The sequence below is a fragment of the Panicum hallii genome, chromosome 6, assembly GCF_002211085.1.
Source record: "Panicum hallii strain FIL2 chromosome 6, PHallii_v3.1, whole genome shotgun sequence".
Lineage (NCBI taxonomy): Eukaryota > Viridiplantae > Streptophyta > Magnoliopsida > Poales > Poaceae > Panicum > Panicum hallii.
The window spans coordinates 22,295,161-22,312,925 of NC_038047.1; the positions used below are offsets into that span (position 1 = coordinate 22,295,161).

General features: G+C 51.5%; 2 protein-coding genes across 2 annotated transcripts; both read left to right on the top strand.

Moving 5' to 3' along the window:
- The first annotated feature begins 1,027 nt into the window (after positions 1-1,027).
- Positions 1,028-4,458, top strand: LOC112897890 (GMP synthase [glutamine-hydrolyzing]). The gene is made up of 6 exons (XM_025966285.1): positions 1,028-1,678; positions 2,144-2,394; positions 2,499-2,874; positions 2,997-3,128; positions 3,208-3,383; positions 4,066-4,458. The coding sequence occupies exons 1-6, from the start codon at positions 1,094-1,096 to the stop codon at positions 4,187-4,189; spliced, it is 1,644 nt and encodes a 547-aa protein (XP_025822070.1). The 5' UTR covers positions 1,028-1,093; the 3' UTR covers positions 4,190-4,458.
- A 934-nt stretch (positions 4,459-5,392) lies between these two features.
- LOC112898164 (subtilisin-like protease SBT5.3) lies at positions 5,393-8,421 on the top strand. Its single transcript, XM_025966546.1, has 6 exons — positions 5,393-5,479; positions 5,699-5,808; positions 5,977-6,074; positions 6,174-6,338; positions 6,443-6,551; positions 6,669-8,421. Exons 1-6 carry the CDS (start codon positions 5,393-5,395, stop codon positions 8,419-8,421), a joined length of 2,322 nt encoding a protein of 773 aa, XP_025822331.1.
- Positions 8,422-17,765: the final 9,344 nt, after the last annotated feature.

A 17,765-nucleotide genomic window follows, 5' to 3' on the forward strand; every position in this document is an offset into this window, starting at 1 on the left:
CCTATCTTCCAACTGCTCTTTCCCCAACCACCAACCGCCGTGCCTCACGCGCCCCTCCGCCCCGCCCCTCCTCCTCCGCCCCCCCTCCCCCTCCGCCGCCCGCCGCCCCCTCCCCCTCCGCCGCCCGGCGCCCCCTCCCCCTCCGCGCCCCTCCTCCTCCGCGCCTCCCCTGCCGCCCCTCCTCCTCCGCGCCCGGCGCCCCCTCCCCCTCCGCCTCCGCCCGCGCCTCCGCCTCCGCCCGCCCCTCCTCGGCCCCTCCTCCCCCCCCTCCTCCACCGCCCGCCCCTCCTCCGCCCGCCCCGCCTCCTCCGCCCGCCCCTCCTCCTCCGCCGCCCCCCCTCCTCCTCCGCCCGTCCATCCTCCTCCGCCGCCCGCCGCCCCCTCCCCCTCCGCGCCCCTCCTCCTCCGCGCCTCCCCTGCCGCCCCTCCTCCTCCGCGCCCGCCGCCCCCTCCCCCTCCGCCCCCTCCTCCTCCGCCCCCCTCCGCGCCCGGCGCCCCCTCCCCCTCCGCGCCCGCCGCCCCCCTGCCGCTCCGCACCCCTCCTCCTCCACGCCTCCCCTGCCGCCCCTCCTCCCCCGCGCCCCTCCCTCCTCCGCCTCCTGCGCCGGCCGCCGCTCCCCTGCCGCGCCCGGCGCCCTCCCGCGCCCGCGCCGCCCCCCTGCCGCGCCGCCCGCCGTCCCGCGCCGCCCTTGCCCCGCGCGCCGCCCCTCCGCCTCGCCCCTGCCGCGCCGCGCCTGCCGTCCCGCGCCCCTCCGCCCGTCGCCTCTCCCGCGCCCGCGCGGAAGCTGGCGAAGATGCGGGCCCCGCGACCGGGATGGAGGACGCATCCTCTGTGCGGGACGGAGAGGTGGTGCTCCATTTTACCGCACCGCATAGCGGTTACCGCTGGAGCGATGGAGGACGCTACAGTATTCCCCAAAATAGCGAACACGTCGTTTTACCGGACGCCGGTGGAGATAGCCTTAGGTCCATTTCCGGTCCAACCTGTCAGTTGACTCATCGTTAAATACCCATGAAACCTCTGCCTTCCTGGGTCATCCCCGACTCCTAAACCCCAAAGCACCAAAACCCTAATCCCCTCCTCCCCGCCGCCATGGGCTCCACAGCCGCCGCCGCCGCCTCCGCCCTCCCGGCCTCCGCCGGCTCCGGAGAGAATCTGGTCGTCATCCTCGACTACGGCTCGCAGTACACCCACCTCATCACCCGCCGCGTCCGCCAGCTGGGCGTCCTCTCCCTCTGCGTCTCCGGCACGGCGCCGCTCGCCGCCCTCGAGGGCCTGCGCCCGCGCGCCATCGTCCTTTCCGGCGGGCCCCACTCCGTCCACGCCAAAGGGGCGCCCACCTTTCCCGAGGGATTCCTGGACTTCGCCGATGGCGCGGGCGCCCACGTGCTCGGCGTCTGCTACGGGATGCAGCTGCTCGTGCAGTCCCTCGGCGGCGCCGTCGAGCCCGGGGAGCGGCAGGAGTACGGGAAGATGGACCTCGAGGTGACGGCGCCGTCCTCTGCGCTGTACGGGGAGGCGGGGACCGAAAAGCGCCAGACGGTGTGGATGAGCCACGGCGATGAGGTGGTCAGGCTGCCGGAGGGGTTCGAGGTGGTTGCGCGCAGCGTCCAGGGCGCCGTCGCAGCCATCGAGAACCGGGAGAAGCGCTTTTATGGGTTCCAGTATCACCCCGAGGTAGGAACCATTATGATTACGGATGAAATTTTCGAAGTTAAGCTACAAATTTGTATCCTCTGTTCTTGGCTCTTTAAAAGGAAAGCTTTTCCCCCTAAGTATAACAAGGGGGTTGGACATGTTTTATGGGAAATTGTATGGAGCATACTGTTTGATTGGTATAAATTTTGGATCCGTATAATTGTCCGTCTTCTTTTGCATTTACTTGAAATTACCAAATAAATGACCATGCTACGTAGTTTCCGTTATTCAATTGAATCACTCTGTTCATAGGGGTGGATTGACTTCTGTTTATATGGATAGTAAAGAAGTAGATGACACAATTTTTTGGTATTATTATTATTATTATTTGAGAATTAGTATTGTTATTAATTGTGTAACTCTGTGTATCATTTGGTTGCTCTTTGTGAATCTGTTGACGCCATAGAACATAGCATGACTGATTAACTTTTTTTTATGCAAAAGGTTACACATTCACCCCAAGGAATGGAAACACTCCGTCGCTTCCTCTTTGATGTTTGTGGGATCAGAGCTGATTGGAAGATGCAAGATGTGCTGGATGAAGAAATCAAGACCATCCAAAGCATGGTTGGCACTGATGAGCATGTTATCTGTGCATTGTCAGGTGGAGTTGATTCAACTGTTGCTGCCACCCTTGTTCACAAGGCAATAGGAGATAGGCTTCATTGTGTTTTTGTTGACAATGGTCTATTAAGGTAACAATATGCTGCCTTATTGGTCAAGTTCTTTTTTTTAATAGAGCTTATGCTTATTTCGACTAAATGTGCAATGAAACTAACATAGAACCTCGTGTTTGCAGGTACAAGGAGAGAGAACGAGTAATGTCAACCTTTGAAAGTGATTTGCACCTGCCAGTTACATGTGTTGATGCCTCAGAGCAATTTCTCAGCAAGTTAAAGGGTGTTGAAGACCCAGAGCAGAAAAGAAAGATTATTGGCAGGGAGTTCATAGCTGTTTTTGATGATTTTGCTCACAAGCTGGAACAGAAGATAGGGAAAAGGCCTGAATATTTAGTTCAAGGGACATTGTACCCTGATGTAATTGAATCATGCCCACCTCCTGGGAGTGGAAGGACACATTCCCATACCATCAAAAGCCATCACAATGTTGGTGGCCTTCCAAAAGATATGAAGTTAAAACTCATTGAACCACTCAAGCTCCTATTCAAAGATGAGGTATCATTCCAATCAATTTGCTTAATGTATTCGTAAATTTCTTAGTTGAATGCTTTATCAGGTGTTGTATGATCAAAGAAATCCTTTAATTATTTATTCTTTACAAATTGCTATGTTTCTAGGTGCGGAAGTTGGGGAGTATTTTGAATGTCCCAGATTCATTTTTAAAGCGTCACCCATTTCCTGGGCCTGGTCTTGCTGTACGTGTCCTAGGTGATGTTACACAAGGCAATGCCTTGGACACCCTTCGTCAGGTTTGAACTTTCAGAATTATTGAAATTTTGCTGGAGCACCTTTGATTCACTATGTGATTTTTCAATTTATTTCTTTTAGGTGGATGAGATATTTGTTCAGGCTATTAAAGATGCTGGCCTCTATGATAAAATTTGGCAAGCTTTTGCTGTGTTCTTGCCGGTACAAACAGTTGGGGTTCAGGGTGACCAGCGAACCCACTCCAATGCTGTTGTCTTAAGGGCAATCACCAGTGAGGATGGCATGACTGCAGATTGGTATGTAGCACTAAAGTTCCAGCTCCCATTACACTTTTTTCTAGCAAACTTTAGAGACAGTTGTACGTTGGTTAAATATTTTGTTGCAACTGTAAGAATATTTTTATTCTTATCACTCGAGTTAAGGAACAAATAATTGTCTGTCATTGTGATATATAATTGGTTAGCTCAAATACCAGTGTTTGAAGATGACAACTGGTTTTTTGCCTTTTCTTGCCCAGAACAAAGGTGCTATCTGGTATAGACAACCCAAAACTATAGGCATCTTATCTACATGCAAACTGCAGAGTGCAATTGGTTCTCTTATAGTGCATCTTGAATAGATTACCCATGTGATGGTTAGCTAAGTCTTACTAAACTTTTACTTTGCACTTAGACAAATTGTTCTAACCTACAGAACTGTTTTCTGTATCTCATATTTACCTAGAATTAGTTTTTTTTTTCTTTTTTCTTTTTGCACTCGTGAGTGCTGCTAATACCAGTAAACTGCAGGCAGTGTCTTTAAACAGTTCGCTGTTTTATGAGATGGGTTTTGCGGCTTCATGAGTTCTATGGCTAGATTAATGATATTACTAGTTTAGTAGATAGAGATTAGGAATTGTCATTTATTTTAAAACCGTGGATACCCATGGGCATGGCACTAGTCTTCTCATATCATGTCATTGTCTTTTCAAATTTCCAGGTACTATTTTGGCCATGAATTCCTAGTAGATGTGGTCAACAAGATCTGCAACAACGTCCGTGGCATCAACCGTGTCTGCCAGGACATCACATCAAAGCCACCTGCGACAGTTGAGTGGGAATAGGAACTGGTGCTCTCGTGCTGTGATGGTGGGATCTTGCTAGGAACTTGAGGAGCAATTTACCTTTTGGTGCTGGGATCAAATGATATATGGCCCCAGTGATTAGTGTACGGATTACGCTTTAGTCAAAATATCCTTTGTCGAACCTTAGATAGTAGATGATAAACACAGCAAAGCTTGTGAACTGCATATTCTGCTAAATTCATGAGTAGACTTTGTTTCAGGGTCATTGAGCATTCTGGGACATCTGGATCCGATAGTTTCTGGCTTTCTATTCGTGGATCGAGGCTGATGTTGGGAAGGACCAGTAGAAGCGCACTTTGTTTCTTCGTTTTACGTTTCTGTCTTGCTAAGCACTATTCTCAAGCTGTATGTTTTTTGTTCGACATGTAGATTCAACTAAACGGCATGCAATGTAGGTTCAAACCAAACGGCAAAAAAGACATTTGGGACATTTGCCTGTTGTATAAGTATATGTAAGCGACCAGATTAATCTTGATTATATATTTTTAAGTTGGTCAAGATTCAGGCATAAAATATGGGAACCTGATGGGATCCAGCGCAAACTGATGCGAGAGACTGGAAAGCGCGGCACCTACCAGTTGATTACTAGTTGTGAAGTCTCGAAAAAATCCCATACACCAGCTAGTTTGTAAGAGCTGTGAACTGAAATGTGCGATGCATCACAATTCACAATCTTTTGTGATCCTATCAGGCTATCACGTCCAGCCAACCATATTAAACAGTCTGGCAAGCTAGACGGACGGATGGCTCACCTTGAGCAGGATGTGAGCTACAGGCTACGACGATACTCTTTCTTTCCAGATTATTATTTTTTAAAATTATTAGTCATTTTAGTTTTTCTAGGTGCATAAATTTTGCTATACATCTAGATATAAATATATGTTATGTATGTATTAATTTATTCGTCTTTTGACATGTATACATTTCCGGTTTGGCTCCCAACGCGCATGCGAGCAGCCAAACTCCAAAAAAAACAAGCCCTACTTCCTTGTTGGTAACTCAGTCCGGTGTTGAAACTTTCTCTTGGTGATCCGCTTCGTTGCTCGCAGTCAAAGCTAGCCAAATATAGACACTGAAACATCGCATCAAAAAAAAAATCCTCCACGAAGGGTATTATGCCTACAGCGCAGGCCTCAAAACTCCCAACATTTGGGAGAGACAAGCGCCGTGAGGACACCTGAGATGGCGAGGAGGAGGCCGCTGCTCTTGGTCGCCGCCGTCGTGCTCCTGTGCGCCGCCGAGTGGCATGTCGTGCAAGCATACAAGAAGGCAAGCAAGATGATCAGCCCCACAATTTCTTTTATTTTGCGAGCATCGAACGCATTGATCTTGCAGAGAGTTTACCGTTGTCTCTTGGAGGATCTGCAGAACAATTCAGGTCTTTAGTAGTGGTGACACTAAAGAGAGACTAATCAAGATTAGCATTTTTTGTGACAACGGTTAAGCAGTGCTTGATGTCTTGTTTGCACTGTGTTAATGCGCATGCAGTCCTACATCGTGTATCTTGGAGCACATGCCTATGGTCGTGATGCGTCACCGAAGGAGCATGCCCGCGCAACCGAGTCTCACCATGAGCTCCTGGGATCAGTTCTTGACAGGTAGATACCATGCATCATTGGGTTTTACCTGGCCTTACTTAAGGGGGAAAAAACGTCGCGTTGATCTGCAGCCGTTTCATCCTTTTCAGCTAACATTATATATAACTTCATAAGTTAATGGGAGCTAGTACGATCTGGTTTCTGACAACTAAGTGTTGAAACGAGCAGCAAGGAGATGGCGCAAGACTCGATCTTCTACTCCTACACGAAGAACATCAATGGCTTCGCGGCGCACGTCGAGGAGGACGTTGCAAACCAAATTGCAGGTAAGAAGAGGTCCAAACTTACATTTTGGTTGATATGATTACCATTCTTCAAAGAGAGAGAGAGAACTCACGATTGGTGCTGCTCCATTGACGGAGCAGAGCACCCTGACGTGGTGACGGTGATGGAGAGCAAGATGCTGAAGCTGCACACGACGCGGTCGTGGGACTTCATGGACCTGGAGCGAGACGGCCAGATCCTTCCCGAATCCATCTGGAAGCACGCCAAGTTCGGGCAGGACGTGATCATCGCCAACCTCGACAGCGGTAGGAGAGATTAATTATTATTGATTCTCTGATGCATTTCTTTCGATTCCATCGTCGCATTCATTCGTTCGATCGAGCTCTACTGATCATCTGATCCGGCGAAGGCGTGTGGCCAGAGTCCACCAGCTTCACCGACGACGACATGGGCGAGGTGCCCCAGCGGTGGAAGGGCTCCTGCCTGGACACCGTCAAGTACGCCGTGCCCTGCAACAAGTGAGCGAGCTCCCTAGCTAGCTAGCTTTTTGATCGTTCATTCCTGACGAGTTTCCTGTTCATTCTCCTTGATGTTGACGATCGATAATGGATGATGCCGGCCGGCCGGCGTTGCAGGAAGCTGATCGGCGCCAAGTACTTCAACAAGGACATGCTACTCAGCAACCCGGCGGTGGTGGACGCCAACTGGACGCGCGACACCGAGGGCCACGGCACGCACACGCTCTCCACCGCCGGGGGCAGCTTCGTGCCGCGCGCCAGCCTCTTCGGCTACGCCAACGGCACCGCCAAGGGCGGCGCGCCGCGCGCCCGCGTCGCGGCGTACAAGGTCTGCTGGTCCGGCGAGTGCGCCACCGCCGACGTCCTCGCGGGCTTCGAGGCCGCCATCCACGACGGCGCCGACGTCATCTCCGTCTCCTTCGGCCAGGACGCGCCCCTCGCCGACGTGCAGTCCCTCTTCCACGAGGCCGTCACCCTCGGCTCCCTCCACGCCGCCACCCAGGGCATCTCCGTCATCTGCTCCGCCGGCAACTCGGGGCCCTACGACGACACCGTCGTCAACGCCGCGCCGTGGGTCATCACCGTCGCCGCCAGCACCGTCGACAGGGACTTCCCCAACGTCCTCACCCTCGGCAACAGCGCGCACATGAAGGGGATGAGCTTGGAGTCCACCACGCTGCACTCCAGCACGCTCTACCCGATGGTCGACGCCAGGCACGCCGGGCAAGCCAACACCAGCCCCTTCGCCGCCTCCGAGTGTGGAATGGGCACGCTGGACCCCGCCAAGGTGAAGGGCAAGATCGTCGTGTGCATGCGCGGCGGCGACGTCCCGCGCGTCAACAAGGGCATGGCCGTGCTCAACGCCGGCGGGGCCGGGATGATCCTTGCCAACGACAGGATGGACGGCGACGACATCGTCGCCGACCCGCACGTGCTCCCGGCCACCATGATCACCTACAGCGAGGCCGTCGCGCTGCACAACTACATGACGTCGACAAACAACCCCGTGGCGAACATCTCGCCGTCCAAGACGGAGGTCGGCGTGAAGAACTCGCCGTCCATAGCTCGTTTCTCCTCCCGCGGGCCCAGCGGGATGCTGCCGTCCGTAATGAAGCCGGACATCGCCGCGCCGGGGGTCGACATCCTGGCCGCGTTCACCGAGTACGTCAGCCCGACGGAGCTCGCCTCCGACAAACGGCGGTCGGAGTACGCGATCCTGTCCGGCACGTCCATGTCGTGCCCGCACATCTCCGGCGTCATCGGCCTCCTCAAGGCGGCGCGCCCGGAGTGGAGCCCCGCCGCGATGCGTTCCGCGATCATGACCACCGCGCGCACCCAGGACAACACCGGAGCGCCGATGCGCGACCACGACGGCAAGGAGGCGAACGCGTTCGCCTACGGCGCCGGCAACGTGCACCCGAACCGCGCCGTCGACCCGGGCCTCGTGTACGACGCCGCGCCCGAAGACTACTTCACCTTCCTCTGCTCCATGGGGTTCAGCACGGCGGACATGAAGCGGCTGAGCGCCGGCAAGTTCGCCTGCCCGGCCAAGGCGCCGCCGATGGAGGACCTCAACTACCCGTCCATCGTGGTGCCGTCGCTGCGGGGCTCGCAGACGGTGGTGCGGCGGCTGAAGAACGTGGGCCGGCCGGCCAAGTACCTCGCGTCGTGGCGCGCACCGATCGGGGTCGGCATGGAGGTGAAGCCGACGGTGTTGGAGTTCAGCAAGATCGGCGAGGAGAAGACGTTCAACGTGACGGTGATGTCGCAGAAGGACAAGGTCGGGATAGGCTACGTGTTCGGGAAGCTCGTCTGGACGGACGGGACCCACTATGTCAGAAGTCCCGTCGCGGTCAACGCCTTGGCGTGAGGCTAGCTCCGAGATTCGTGCGGGGAGCGGGAGTGGGCGAGCCGGCCGGCGAAGGTCGCGTGAGTTGTGATAGACAGGAGTTTTTCCTTTTTCTCTTGGGTGAGAATGATATAGGCTTTAGGTATCTTTGATTGTTAATAATATTGGATAATTGGAACTTGAATGCAAGGAAAGTTATGGAAGAAGTATTTTTTCCAAAGAAATTCCCCATGCCTATAGGATTAATGTGAATGTAAAATATAATATAAACAACATTGTTATTTTCATGTGAAAGTAATAAATAATTACACAAAGTTGATCATTGCTCTCTTTATGCTCTTCAAAAACATCTTCTGCTAAAAAGAAATAGAGAGTGGATTTCCTGCACACGGCGACACATGCAGCCAACCATTGGATTCTTGCTCATTGGGATCCGGGAATGTTTGCTCAGGTTTTTGTTTGAAAGTGATTTGCACGAGAGCATATAGATTTACTATCAGAATCCACCTTAGCGATGTTTGGATCCCAGAGCTAAACTTTAGCCCATGTCACATCAAATATTTAGTTTAATTGCACAGGTGGAGACTAATTTGCGAGACGAACCTATTAAGCTTAATTAGTCCATAATTTAACAATATGGTGCTACAATAAATATGAGCTAATGATGAATTAATTAGGCTTAATAGATTTATCTCGCGAAATAGCATCTATATAATTAGTTTTATAATTAGTCTATATTTAATATTCCTAATTAGTAACGAAATATTCGATGTGACATGGATTAAAGTTTAATCATGAATCAAAACACCCCTTAATATTTTACACCATCTGAAAGTTTGTGAGTGGAAAACAACTGTACGATCATGTAAAAAAATAGTCACAACTGAGACTGGATTCCATGGCCAGCGGCGGCGTGATCCAAGATGAGGCTGCGGCCAGATTTATTTGTGTTGATATTGGTATGCGTTCCTCTCTTTGCCCATCTGTTTTTGAAAGCAGTACATTCACGGCATCTTGTCTCTTTCTCCAGTGTGTTCTTACCCTGCAACCGAGATCTGATTCTTGTCTAATTGACCAGTGGAAAAAGTCATAGCTGAAACTATTATTTTTTGGCAATAGGTACAGGATGACTACAGAAGGTGATGGCACTACACCTTGTTTTATTGATGGTATTTTTTCCTTTTTGTGATTGGAGACTTCGCACTACTTGAACAAGTCATCAAAATAATTTCCCCATACCAATTAAGAATGCAATGTAGGCTTCATGAACTGAAAAAGCTGAATTACAGCACTGTTTCTTTGTAATAAAGGTCTTTTTACTGTTCTTGCAACCTGCCGCCTTCAAATGGAAATTAACAATTATCTATGAATGATGAACCTTCAAACATGATTCTATTTTTGCAGGTTCACATATTAAAGTATGATTGCAGCCTCGTAGATTCCTAGAGCCGTCAGATTGCTTATGTGTACAAAAACTTAGCAAATTCTAGGGAAAGTCAGGCATGCTAGGAAATAGCCGATATGGGTTACCCGTACCCACTGCTCCCTCCGTTTCACGTCGTAGGTTATTTTGATAAATTTAGATATATAATTTTTACTGCATAGTATTTATCTAAATGCATAACAAAATTTACACATCTAGATTTTCTAATGGACTATTATTTTTTCCACCACCGCTACCGTTTCCTCGCGATCCAACGAGCCAGATAGCATCAAGACACCCTGCAGTTTCCAACGACGTACAAGCACAATGTCGAGTCAACTCAAGGTGGGCACCTGCTAGGGCTGGATGTCGAGCCGGCTCGGCTCGGCTTGGTCCAGCTCGTCAACATAACGCTCGGCTCGGCTCGTCAACTTGACGAGTATACCTGACTGTTTGGCCCGGTGCAAACGGGCCGGCCCGCGGCCCGGCTATTTTGGCCCGGCACGAGCACGGCCCGGCACGGCTTTAATCGTGCCCGGGCCGGCTTGGAGCACGCACAGTGCCGTGCTTGGGCCTGGCCGTAAGCCCGCCGGGTTGCTTCGGCACGGCCCTTTTAGGCACGGCCCGTGTGGCACGACGCTCGGCCCGGGTGGCCCGCGGTGCACACGCACTGTAACGCCCGCATTTTTATCTTATTTAAATTGCATTACCAATCACTTGCTTAAAAATCTTTTAAACCTTTCCGCCACTTGAGCTCCCGAAGCCCACCTCCCGATTTTCCGCCGTTCCGACATCACGCAGTCTCTTCCTCTTTTTCCGCGGAGCCGTCCGTCCCTTTTCCTTTTCCACTGGCCCCGCCGTCCTGTTGCATCACCATCATGTCGCGGTCGGCCGCGTGCGCCTGCTCGGTCGCAATCGTCGGTACCGCGCGCGTGTCCCCTCTTTTCTTTTCTCATATTTTGTTCAAATCCATTTTATTTCTCTCTTCTAACTTTTTCCACAGACTTTTTTTTTGCTGGCTTCCTCTTTCTTTTTCTCCCCTGTGCTGCCTGCTGCCTGCTCGAGCTGTAGCCCGCTCCATGCGCGCGCACGGACCAGCGCACGACCCGCCGCTGCCCCCGTTGCTGGCTGTGCACGCGCGCTCGCATCACGCCGCCCGCATCACACCATGGCCGCTGCGGCCGCTGCTACTCGATGTGCCATTGCGTGCTTGCTGCCCGTGCACGCCAAGCCGGCGTGCGGCCCGCTGCCAGCCCGTCTTCGTCCCGTCCCCTCGCCATCGCAGCTTGCGCCTTGTCCCCGAGCATCCCGGCCGCCATTAATGGCGAGGTTCCTGTACTGCCCGTGACCCTCCCATGCCGGCCATCTCCCCTCTTCCTCTCGGCCTATAAATCAGACCCCAAGTCGCCCCTCACTCCGCCCATACCGCCCCAGCACCTCCCCTCCTCTACCTCGCGCTGCAGCTTGCCGCCGCCGCTCACCATTGCCAGCCACCACCCATCCCCGTGGACAGCCCTCCGTAGACTGTCTCCGCACGAGGTGATGGCCAGAATCGGCCCCCCCTTGGCCTCGTCTCCGTTTTCCCCTCCTCCACGGCCGTTGCCATGCACCAGGGGACCGGCGCCCATGTCACACCCGATTTATAAGAACATAAATCGAGCAATCATATATGCGCCAGGATCAAGTCACGCATATATACAACAGATTATCAAGATATCACAACCCATATCACGAATAACATTAATATAAATCGTAAATGAATCAATAATGAATTATTTTATTACAACCGAATCAAGAATCGGTTCAAGAGTTGCGGAAGCGTAAAAGGAATACATGAAGAGCTGGGCGCCACAGGGACGTCGACCGGGAGACAAACGCCTAGAAGTCGTCGAAGCCGCTGACGTAGTCCTCCACGTTGCCGGGCACTGAGCAGCAGTCGAAGATATCCGAAATAGAACAGAAGAGTAGAGAGGCAAGTGTGAGTACAAACTCGTACTCAACAAGTATAACACGAGCATGAGGCTCTAAGGTTAGCTGACTCAACTGCATTAGCTTTTAGTCTTGGCAGATTTTATTAAAGCTAATTACCACAAGTGGATGAGTTACCATGACCCAAATTGCATAAGAATTAATCAATATTAATTAAGAACTACTGAGAACCATCCAAACCAAAACCACCCGGGGAATCGCCCTCGTCAAAGGTTGATAACCCCACTAATCAAAAGGAGGATCTGGGCCGCTCATGACTGTGAGCACAGCTGATATATCAGTTTTACACTCTCGAGAGGTTGCACAACTTTACCCACAAGTCGTGAGCTACGCTAGTTGTTCATCACACTTCCTTAGGTGAGATGGCTAGCAAGCACACTACGAGACCGTTACAAAGGATCACATTGGTAAGGTGTAACCGCTAAGGATTCTGGATCAGCAACGATGGGGCCCACCTCCGGGGGTACAAGACACACAGCACAGACCAAGCCGGAGGAGCAGGGACCATTGAAGCTTACCACCCCTCTTGCCCACGCAGGTAAGTTACTCCCGAACCAACACGACCTAATTAGTAAGTCAAGACCGTCCCATTCCAGTCTTGTGGTTACGCGGTTGTCCCAGGTTGTCGCTCTATGAACCGGTCCTTATGGAGAATGGCCAACCAAGCACTAAGCACCGTGCTGGCCCCCTAAACCATGTTTCTAACAAAACATCTTTTAAGGACGCACAAACCACTCAAGCACACAGCACAGAGGGCCGGCTCCAGAATTAAGTTGCATAAGATCATTAACAAATTAATTAAAAAGGACCAAGTGTGTTATAGCGCAGCAACCTAGCACAACTAACCAAAATGCAACCCAAAGGATATATATAAAGGATATAAAGAGGCTAGGAAAGTCCTTATAGGCATACAGTATTAAAATGCAGAATGAAATTGTATTTAAAAGTGATAGGATGTTCATGTTATACTTGCCTTCCTCGTACTCTCCCGGCTGCTGCTCGAACTGCTCGGAAGACGGCTGCTCCTGGTACTGCTCCGGTGGCTCGACGTCTATTCACGATCGTAACAACAATACATGGGCCACACATGCACACACATGCAAACAATAGCAAAATATAAGAAACAGTACACCAATACAATAGAACAGCACATAAAACTGGCCTAGAACCATTCTACGCGTTACAACGATCGCGTGGATATAAAGAACACTTAAAACGGAGCTAAAACGCGAAAACTACACTCAAAACAAGATCCGGGGACCTATTTGTAAGAAAAACCTAACTTCCAGGGGCTTCTGCACAAAAACCGAGGACTTAAACGTAAATAAACCCTAGACTCGGGGGCTAGCGCGAGAAAACCCAAGACATGGACTGCGGGTTCAAAATTCAGGAGGCTCAGGGGGTCAAACGGGAATAAAAGGACCCGTCTGTAAATATTTTTTTACTAGGGCTGGACGGCGGGTTGATTGCAGGAAAACGCAGGGACTCTTTAGCAAAACTACCGGCGCTGACCGGTACGCGCGGTTCTGGGCCATTGGATCTAATCTCTACGGCTCGGATTTAAACTTAAACGCGAAGGGGTACGCGCGCCTAACAGCCGTTGGATCTGCATCCAACGCTCCTGGCCTATACTTAAACGGATCTAATCTAGACCACCCGTCCCAGATCTGATGGCTCCGATTCATCCCTACCCCGAACCGGTACGCGCGATTTAGATCCCTTGGATCTCGATCTCACGGCTCAGATCTAAGCGTGCGCGATCTAATCCTATCCACCCGTCCCGGATCTTACGGCCAGGACTGAAAGGAAGCACCCGGCGGCGGAGGGGGGTCGCCGGAGCTCCTTCCCGCGACGGCGCTACGCCGGCGATGGCCTAACTTGGCCGTCCGGGCACCATTTGAAACGAGGTCAAGCCCTGGAGGACGCTGGCGGCATGTGTAACCCATCCGGGCAATCGTGGTGAAGGATTTGGGCACAACTAGATCAGAACGGCGGCGAGAGCGGCTCGGGGCGACGGCGCATCGACGGCGCTCGCGTTCTGGGCGCTACGGGCGGCTAAAGGCTACTGCTGCTGGTGCCAAAGGACCAGAGTGATGGAGCGGAGCTCACCGGAGTAATGTGGGGGCCGGCGGTGCAACGGAGGAAGGACGGCGACGACGACCGGCGGCGGAAAGGTCGGGCTCCCGCGGAGGAGGGCGATGCCGGGGTGGCTGGGCCCTCTGGATGGTGGGAATTGCTCCGGGAGGTTCCTGCGAAGGAGATGGGGAGGTCAGCACGGCTCAGGAACCTTTGGCAGTGAGCAATCGCGGCGGCGGAAGGTCTCACCGTCGGTGGCTTCGGGTCAAATTCCGGCGAGCACAGGAACGGAGGACGCGAGCATGGCTAGGTGGTCTACTCTGGCACCTGGGCGGAGTTCCTGTGGGGTCTGGTCGGGGCTGGAGCGCAGGGGAACGGCGTGCCCGCGGTGGCGGGGCTCTGCCCGAGCGGAGGCAAGGCAGCGGCGCATCTGGGGTTCGTGCGGGGCGGCGCTGGTGGTAGGAGATGGGTTCAAGGGTGGCGCAGGGAGATAAGAAGGGCAGGGCCAGGGGTCTCGGGGAGGGTCGTGGCGGGGGAGGGCCGGGGATCTCGGCCGTGCTGCGGCGCGGCCGTTGCGGGGAGGAGTTGCGGGAGGAGGGGGATGACAGGTGGGGCCGCCCTGGCAGCGGGAGGAGGGAGGAGAGGGCGCTCGGGCGGGGAGCAGAGGGAAAACGGGCCGGGCGGCCGTGCGCAGCCCGCGCGGGGAGGAAAGAGAAGAGGGGAGAGCTGGGCCGCGGGTGAGGAAGAGGAAATGGGCCGGCGTGGCCCATGCGGGGAAAAGAGGAGAGAGAGGGCCCGAGAGAAGAGAGAGGAAAGGAAAGTGGGCCGGGCTGAGAGAGGCTTTGGGCTGGTTTCCTTCCCTCTTCTTTTCCTTTCTCTTTTCTAACCTCACACCAAATCAAACAAATCTAATTGAATTCAAAATACCATTTGAATTCAAACCTATAAACTCAACACAATTAAAACAATGCTGCAGCATGAGTGCACAAACAATTTAATCCTATGATAACTTTTATTTTCTTGCGTTATAAATTACTTTAAATGCGAGATAAATTAGAGAAAATCCTGGAAAATTTATTTAAGCCTAAATAAATTCATTAAAATTTGGGGAAAAAACATTAGGGTGTTACAGCCCATGGCCTGCCCCCCCTCCCCATTCTACCATTCCCCTCCCCCTCCTGTTCTGTCTCGAGGAAGAAGAAAGGCAGACTTGTGCATAACCCCCTCCACTTTTCCTCCTTATGCAGTCCGCAACCCTAAAGCGTCCCCTCATCCGAGGTGACTAAATATGATACAAATATCAGTCCTAGGAGGCTGATAACACATTTATTACATCAGATAGTTCATTACCGTACAAACCGTCGAGGTAGTGGGCACTGAAGCGCCACTATCAAGAGGGACAACATAAGGACTACAAGCCAAACTAAATTGCCAACGAAATCTAAGATAACATCAGAGTCTTGCACCATGGTAAGCTTCCTGTGGAGACCCTGAACCACAGGCAAGGTTGGGTGCAGGACGGCGACCTACTCGACGTCTTCAGGAACGAAGTTCGGATCCTCCTCTGTAGAAACTAGGCAAGAGTGAGTACATACGTACTCAACAAATCCAACCACACCCACAGGGGGGATAATAAAGATCATGCACAGGATATATCAAGGGTAAGGCTAGGTTCATTTGCGATAAAGCGAGGTTTTACACATGCAAAGGTTCATTTAATAAAAGAGTTTTCTCAAAACATTTCTGTAGTATTCGAATAATAAGTGTGGTTGATCCTACACAAAGGATCCAAGTTTTAATGCTACCGGACTCCACGTCCACCGTAGCTCACGGCACAACTGCCAGACACTTTCAAAACAACTCATGCCACAAAACCAACCATCCCAAAATGTCTATTGAAGTGACCGTGCCGTAACTCGTCCAATACCATGGACACGGCTATTCAAATAGATTTTACACTCTGCAGAGGTTGTACACTTTACCCACAAGTAGGATCCTAACAAAGCCATTACCCACCTTAGCTAAATCTAACTAGCCAACACGGAAGCAACCATGGGGTTAATGAGCTATCAACAAAGTCATAACCAGGACATAACTCACACAGATTGTATTCCTTTTCCATGATCTCCCGTTGCTCACCAGCTCTCCTTTTGGCTAGCAGAACAACTAGTGGGGTTTATGCTAAGCCGTTGCCGACACAACGGTCGAGTGGTTGTACGATAAGTGGGTTAGGCAAGACGACACCTCAGTTCATCCTTACATTGACAAGACGGATATCTCCCAACCATGCTCAACCACAAAGGTACAAGCTCACCCGTGGCATTTCACACAGGAAACACCGTCCATTTCATCAAATTATATCCTTCTTTTATTTTCCTGAAATCCCATTTTACCTTTTATAACACTCACACCTTTATTTTCGATAAAGCGTGTTGTGGTCATGATTAAAATATAATAAAGGGAATAAAAGGTCCTAAACATCTCTAGCAGTAGTTAACGTCCAGCAGAGCACACCCTATATAGACATTAATCTAGGTCATCAAGGAATCATCATAGCAATCAAGGGGTGGCTATCCAACCATGTCTTGCAACAATGCATTTTATAAAATAGGCCAATAGGTTGTGTTTATAAAACTGGGATAAATATGCATCAAAGGATGGGATTGGACTTGACGTCCTCAAAGCCTTCCGGAAGCTCCTCCTCGAGGTATGGGTCTTCGGGCTCCGGCTCGCGATCCTGCTCCTCCTCGGTCACACCGTCGGCTACAACACACAAACAATCACACAATAAAAACAAAGTTCGCCGACGAGCTAAAAAAAAGGAAATAGAGAGGTTCGATTAAAAAAGATAGAGAAGACCATTATATTTGTCGGATGTGGATCCCGAGACTTGGAGAGAATATTTGATGTGTGGTGGAGTTTGGAATCAATTCGGAACATAATGTCGCATGAAATGGAGGGCTGCGGACTGCATAAGGAGGAAAGGTGGAGGGGGTTATGCACAAGTCTGCCTTTCTTCTTCCTTGAGACAAAACAGGAGGGGGGAAACGGTAGGAGGGGGGGGGGAGGCGCGGCCAGGCCATGGGCGCCGGCCCCCCTAGTGCATGGCAACGCCCGGGGAGGAGGGGAAAACGGAGAGGAGGCCGAGGGGGTCCGATTCCGGCCCTCACCTCGTGCGGAGACTGTGGCAGAACAACCTGAATTATTCCGGCTCAAGTGCGCTAATGATCACTATGCAGCTGTTATTATCTCAACGCACTTCAAACGGAACAACCCATTAGTCTGTCGGGTCTCCGCCCGATACAACCATGGTTCAACAGGATCGAAGCAGGCTTACCTCACATGAAGGCGAGTTTACAATCATAGAACAGCTCATCAACTTTTAATTTACATATATCCAAACATTATTACAAACCAGGTTCAAACTCAAATAAACTTATACAAACCATGTTTAAACTGACAAGCAGAACAGCTTGTCCAAACTCACAGCGGAAAGAAAAGATTACGCGACTACACACGTCGCGAAGGTGGACACCAAGCTCAACCCAAGGCCTAGGGTCACTCAGGAGGGTCACTGCCAATCGGGGACGGGTCCCATTCCACGGACCAGCCAAAAGGTATAGAAGTTGGCCATGCAGGGTTGTCCATGGAATTCTCGAAAGTTATACCTGAAACAGATACTAGCAAGGCTGAGCATTCTAATACTCAGCAAGTCTTACCCGAGTTTGGGTATACTTTAGCCCGTAACTAGACTCATGAAGGCATTACAAAGGTTCTGGGTTTATTTTCAGCTGAAAAGCAACTAAGACTATAACCTACTTTCAAGTTTTAGCTTTCAGATTCTAGCTTGATTTACCAGTCTAGGTAAGCACCTATA

Excerpts from the sequence above, each read along its gene's own strand:
- LOC112897890 (XM_025966285.1), top strand. The coding sequence starts at position 1,094 with ATGGGCTCCACAGCCGCCGCCGCCGCCTCCGCCCTCCCGGCCTCCGCC. Across the intron at positions 3,129-3,207 it reads CCTTGGACACCCTTCGTCAG|GTGGATGAGATATTTGTTCA; the intron begins GTTTGAACTTTC and ends TATTTCTTTTAG. Across the intron at positions 3,384-4,065 it reads GATGGCATGACTGCAGATTG|GTACTATTTTGGCCATGAAT; the intron begins GTATGTAGCACT and ends TCAAATTTCCAG.
- LOC112898164 (XM_025966546.1), top strand. The coding sequence starts at position 5,393 with ATGGCGAGGAGGAGGCCGCTGCTCTTGGTCGCCGCCGTCGTGCTCCTG. Across the intron at positions 6,075-6,173 it reads CGTTGCAAACCAAATTGCAG|AGCACCCTGACGTGGTGACG; the intron begins GTAAGAAGAGGT and ends TTGACGGAGCAG. Across the intron at positions 6,552-6,668 it reads TACGCCGTGCCCTGCAACAA|GAAGCTGATCGGCGCCAAGT; the intron begins GTGAGCGAGCTC and ends CCGGCGTTGCAG.